The 6,444-nt window shown below is 44.7% G+C and overlaps 1 protein-coding gene across 1 annotated transcript; it reads right to left on the reverse strand.

Annotated features, from left to right (window-relative positions):
- Nucleotides 1-1,653: 1,653 nt before the first annotated feature.
- On the reverse strand, nucleotides 1,654-2,968 carry LOC149355728 (uncharacterized). The gene is made up of 3 exons (XM_089575350.1): nucleotides 2,870-2,968; nucleotides 2,339-2,567; nucleotides 1,654-1,808 (listed from the first exon to the last, which is right to left on the reverse strand). Exons 1-3 carry the CDS (start codon nucleotides 2,921-2,923, stop codon nucleotides 1,654-1,656), a joined length of 438 nt encoding a protein of 145 aa, XP_089431476.1. The 5' UTR covers nucleotides 2,924-2,968.
- Between the last annotated feature and the right edge of the window lie 3,476 nt (nucleotides 2,969-6,444).

The raw sequence follows: 6,444 nt of genomic DNA on the forward strand, positions 1-6,444 counted from the left end.
GCAGCATTTAGAAAAAAATCTGTAAACATAAAAAAAATTGCCGATGATTGCGTTACTTCCTAATGCGAAATCTGAGCGTAGCTCATCAGCTGTTCCAGCTTTTCGATAGATTGAGGCAAAGAATTCGAGCAAGGCATGTATGTACAATAACAAACAACTTGTTATTTTTCACAAATTTTCCTTCTTCTAGAAACACACCACTAACGGTCGGAGAAATATGAGATCGATATATGCACTAGTTGCTGCACCAATGCTTAGTTCTCAAAGATGTGGTCTATGCAAGTATTTCGCGAGGTTGACACAGCCGTGGGAGGGGTTACGAGCGAGAGGAACTGCATGTGCTCCCGCATAAGTGGTAAGAAATTCTTTTATGTCTTCATATCTAAATTAAAGTCTACGGCTAGCCCACACCTCTCTCCCATCACCCCACGTACCTGTAAGCGCGATTCAGGCGTCCACTGACCCAGGGAGCCAGTTATGCGCGCTTCCTTTCCTTAAAATGAACGGCGTGTAAAAAAAAAATGTCAGCGCCGACGCCACTGAACACAATGAGCGCAGACGGCCTATGGCTACAGCGCCTCGTTTCTGGCTCGACGTTGTCAACGCCTGCAGCCCACATTTCTCTCTCATCACCCCACATACTGTTCCAAGACGGCCGTTATGCGCCTTTCCTTTGCTTTCCAAGCTCCCGCTCCATTGGACTCGCAGCTTAAATCGCGGCTAATACCCCCGTCAGATTAGCAAATTTAATGCGATTCTCATCGAATGACAACGGCTCCTAATGTCATTAATCGGCTGCTACACGAGATGTCATTAGGTTCGAATCTCATTCGCCATCGAATGAGTTTGAGGAACTCACTTGCATTCGATCTCGAACCGATTGCCTACACTGGACACCAGATATGCAGCACAAACAAGCGACGCGAAAAATAATGAGCGCACTGCCAAAGTTAGAAATTGTATTTATTTAGTTCTGCTACAGAAAATGTTAATTTTGGTGTGAACCTGTTCACACTAGAGGCTGTTGTGGATAGCTATTGCTCTCAGCAGCATCCAACGCAAGCGGCGAGCGTGAGCAGGGCCTTTCCCGCGGCCGTCGATCATTCTGGGTTGTGTGTTTTTTGCTGGTTGGCGTTCCATGTTCGTTTAGCTCAGAAGTACTTAAAGATGTAGCTGAGCAGTTCACCTTTTCGAAGTCATTTCCCCGCTCTTGCGCGCGCCGCCGTGTCAGCCATTTTGTTTGTTTCATGCGCGCTGACGTCTTTCAATTGCACAATTTTTTTTTTCCACTGATCGCCCCTGCGATCATTTTCGAATGACATTATTTGTTACCATGTAGCACCGAAAGAGACCGAATGACATTCGACGGTTCGAGTGCCATTAGGTTGGAATGACGTTAAATCTGCTAGTCTGACAGGGGTATAAGGTGTCCAATGCTGGTTACAACGGACAACGCGACGGCGACGCCGCGAAACGGGCTCTAAAATGTCATCCAATATATCTCTAAGTATTGCTCTGAATTGAATTGAAAAAGCTCGCGATTTTATGCTGCTCTCAAGCTCCTGAAAGTCATGTCACATAGGTATATACCTCTCCTCAAAATGACACAATTACCACACAGAGATTCCGTAGGTGATTTTATTAGGGCCCATTTTAATGTTCTTGTGCTTCTGGAGCTCTGTCAGATTCTGCTCTTCGATGCCTTTTCTCCTCACCCCTCATCTCGCTAAGTTTGGTCCCCATGGCCAGCAGGACCAATTTTTCCGAGTATTCCCACCCCTTCTTGCTCGCCAGGGCCCTTGTGTAGGCTGCGTGGGAGATAAAGTGATCAGGACATAAATCTGCGCAGAACCTGTCCACGTGGCCACAGTAGCATAGGTTGAATAACAATGCACAGCATCGAGCATCATCGAGCATCGAGCAACCTAATCGCGAATGGAAACAGGTGTACGCCAATGGTTTCGGAACACGATCATTCGCACTGACGACCCGAATATAAAACGCGCACCTGATGTTACTTCCACTGCTCCTGTTTAGCTGTAGAACGCAAGCCTTGTGGCAAGGTTAATGGGGCCATTGTAGCTTAGATATGCAGAATGCCGCATGCTTATCCGGTGGTAAAACAGAATTGACACCGTTATATACGACAATGAGAAGGTTCCAGTTCCTGATTCGTGCATATGTCGCAATTTATGGCGGCTTGTTGACTAATCTCCACACAGTTCAAGTAAGAAGCTGTCTCAATACAATGTACATGCATGCAGATCCATCATTTCGAATCGAAGCAAGAACCAGAGAGGTAGGGATGCAGTCCTCACGAACAGTTGTAATAACTTACACAGGATCGCCATTACAGCGGGAGGGTGCAGCGAGGGCCGCTGCTCCACAGGTCGATGGATGCCTTTGGCTCGCTGGCCTTTCATCGAGCACGTCACAAGCGCCTCCCTCGAGAACACGGCCGCCATTAGCGCGCGGGCCGTTGCCGTGGACGTTTTGCAGCCAGTCTCTATACTACAAACGGCTGACTTGTGGCAGAAAACCCCCGACCCCGCCTCCAGCTCGGTGACCTGCAGAAAATGCAAGTGGTTTTGGTCACTTTACTTAGTTCCAAGGCAAGCAATGAAACTAATTTCACTGTTCTTGAACTTCAGAAACAGGCGACCGCTGGCAGTCAGAGTTACATATTTTCTTATTCATCTTAGCACGGATAAATTGCGCACTTCAACAGCAAGAACATTCGGATGATGTTGAAAATCTAATGAGGCTTTCCGTTTATAAAAGTTTCTGCCGAAGCTGGAATATGATGTCCCCTATGTTGTATACTACGCTTTAATTCATGAATATTTCAAAGCATATGCACAATACTTACATCAGCATCGTTCCAGCTGTAGAGCAGCTGCGTTGATCGTGGCAGGTCCCCCATGCTCGGTTCTAGACTTCTAGGGACCGGCAAGCTGTGCGCGCTTGAATCGTTATTTTCAAGATCTGGCTTAATTTCAGCGCGCGTCTTTTTTGGGGTTGGCTCCAATTGAAACGATGTGTCCTCTTCTGTTAGGGCGTCATTTGAGGCTTGGCAGTTAGCTTCCATGGCACCAGCCATGACAGGCTTCTTACCACAAGTATGGCACTGCATACTATTCACAATTTTTTCCGCAGATTTCAGGTATTCATCCAGCTCTAAATTGCAGCAAAGAATAAAAGACGTTCAAACATTATAAGCAAATAGTAACCTTTAAAAGCGCGCAGCGACAAGCGGCGAACAAATAACGCAGACTGAACACATCCCTCCAAGTTCTTTAATGTGAAGCTCTCGTTGGCGCCTGGCTTTTAAGTAAATGAAGGTTAGTGTTTTGACATTGAATGTAATTTAACGTGTAAAATTTTAATGTCAAACACGATTTCAAATGCATTGATTGGCCATGAATATAAAAACAAGCCTCTAAAGTTTGTGCACTATCACGCAGGCTACAGAAAGAGAGCTTATTTGAAAAGGTTTTTCCTAATGATTGCAATATCTGCGACACTAAATAATTGTTCTTGTACCAGACGTTTTCAGTTTACTGTGGATCACGCTAATCAAGCAACACTAAGTTGCTACACCACCTAGTAAATAACTTGCCGGTCAGTGAGATTCTAAAACGGCATGGGCTGACTTAACAATACCTAACCACTTTCACAGTTTGAGAGTATTTTCCTGACCAAATAATCCGGTGGTTACGACCTGCGTACGCAATACAGTTTGCCTTTAGCTAAAACATGCAGCGAACAAAATAATAATAATAATCATCATCAACCTGACTACGCCCACTGCAGGGCAAAGGCCTCTCCCATGTCGCTCCAATTAACCCTGTCCTTCGCCAGCCGCGGCCACCATATTCCCGCAAATTTCTTACTCATCCGCCCGCCTAATTTTCTGCCGCCCCCTGCTACGCTTGCCTTCTCTTGGAATCCAGTCCGTTACCCTTAAGGACCAGCGGTTATCTTGCCTTCGCATTACATGCTCTGCCCAAGCCCACTTCTTCCTCTTGATTTCAACTAGGATATCATTAACGCGCGTTTGTTCTCTCACCCACTCCGCCCGCTTCCGATCTCTTGACGTTACACATATCATTTTTCGTTCCATAGCTCGCTGCGTTGTCCTTAAGCTGAACCCTCTTTGTTAGCCTCCACGCGTCTGCCCCATAGGTGAGTACCGGTAAGATACACCTGTTGTATACTTTTGTCTTGAGGGATATTGGTAAACTGACATTCATGATCTGAGAAAACCTGCCATATGCGCTCCACCCCATTTTTATTCTTCTAGTTATTTCCCTCTCATGATCTGGATCAGGTGTCACTACCTGCCCTAGACATATTCTCCTACTACTTCCAGCCCCTGGCTCCCAATTGCGATCTGCAGTTCCCTTGCTAGGCTGTTGAACATTACTTTGGTTTTCTGCATGTTAATTTTTAGCCCCACCGTTCTGCTCCGCCTGTCTAATTCATTGATAATGCTTTGCAGTTCATGTCCTGAGTCACTTAGCAAGGCAATGTCATCAGCGAATCGCAAATTACTTAGGTATTCTCCATTAACTCTTATCCCTAACTGTTCCCATTTCAGGCCCCGGAATACTAAGAATAAGACGAACTTACTGCGGTGTTTTTCTAGTTCAGCGCTCAACGCTTCATTTTCTGCTCTGAGAGCAGCATTTTCTGCTTCTAACTTCTTTTCCTTTGCTCGTTCAATGGAGTGCAGTAACTCCTCTCGTTGCCGCTTTTTCTGCTTTTTATCATTCTGAAAAGTGCAATAAAAACAATTAGTCAAAATGTATCCCGTCCATCTTATCTATAATCCATCAAAATCTCCTATCTACATTAAATCTTGTATTTGCGCAAGAATTGCAAGCGACCATCTATGATCTTCCAAAACTCTCATTGAGATGACATTTTTTGGTGCAGTTTTAAAACAAGCTTGGTTCCATCTATAGGCTGCCCACCGAAGGAATCCTGAAATCGCAATTCTGGATTAGTTAGTTTAATAAAATTCGCCATCTGTTCGCAGTGCACGATCCTCTAATGAGGCTCGACATCAACTCATAAGCAAAACTGTTCAAACTGTTCGTACTACCTCGTTTGAAATAACTGCTCTCGGGGCACAAAAAAATATTTGACTTACACTTTTTCTTGACTGCTTGGTAACATGTTTGTTTTCTTCTTGAATCTGCGTTTTCATTTTTTTTATCAGCTTGGCACGGTCCTCTGAAATAAATTGAGTGAGTTATGATTCACCATGGATGACTTCATACCCTCGGTAGCACACTTACGGTAATTGAACGAGATTTCCGAATCAACCATGGCCGTATGTAAAGTTTGGCTACTGCTGTTTTTTCAGAGTTTCTCGTTTCGTGCTTTGTACAATGATATATCTACTGCATAAACGCCATTTGGATTACTAATGACTGTCTAAGGCTGGAGCTTCCATAAACCACGTTGTATTTAAGCTTCAGTTCTGTATGTGCGCACCGTAAGAAGTGATCTGAGGCTGTATGTTACTTGTTAGTTTCTCGTATAAAAACAACATCAAAAAGATCGTCTTGACACGCCTTTCCTTCTGACCGCTTGCAACCAGTGTAGCGGCCAATTTGCTTCCATGGTGGCGCAGCATGAAACACTCGGAACACATTTAAAAACCCGATCCATCTAAACGCAATTTTACGAAGTTCCCGATGTAAGGAAAATTTTGACTCGCCGGCAAGTACCCGTACTGTTCAACGACCTTATCAACCCGAAATAGCAACAACCTTGAACACTAAACCAAATCAAGTTTTAACGAAAAGAAATGTGCAAACAAATACATTATTTCAGACTGATTGTCCCCAGAGTCCCACAGCTTGTTGGCAGCGTGCCAGTAGTTACATTTAGGTGCGATAGTGACGTACATGCCCGTCAGAAGTATACAGCACAAGGGGTCTCCTTGTCAGGTGTGCAGCCTGCCTCGTTATGCATGCTTCGCGACCGTAATCAATCGAAAGAAAACTGGCTTTGTGTCTTTTTAAAAGTTTGGACTGTTAGACGTGCTAGGAGGTCCCGCTAAACATCTCAGAAGCAAACCCCTTGGGCTGTATACTTTTCAAGGGGGCTGTACATAGCATTTTGATGGGACTGCAAGCTGCGCCGCTGCACGGCACAGCGAACTCGGCATTAGCTAGCGGCGCTTGCTACCTTGGTTTTGAATCTGTTGTATACCGGATAGCGCTTTCATGCACAAACGAGGCAAGCCGCCTTCGCCGACTTGTCGTACTCAAGGCGCAAATTAGCGACACATACGTTAGAATTTTAAATTGAGAACAACCGGAAAATACCTTTTTTGATTTAACAAATTTTGATGATGAACGAATTATTGAGAGGCGGGTCTTAACTTTGTTAAATTGAGTTTTAATAATTGAAAATCAGTTTTCACGGCAA

This window comes from Amblyomma mixtum, chromosome 3 (assembly GCF_055824585.1).
Source record: "Amblyomma mixtum isolate Tamu chromosome 3, ASM5582458v1, whole genome shotgun sequence".
Lineage (NCBI taxonomy): Eukaryota > Metazoa > Arthropoda > Arachnida > Ixodida > Ixodidae > Amblyomma > Amblyomma mixtum.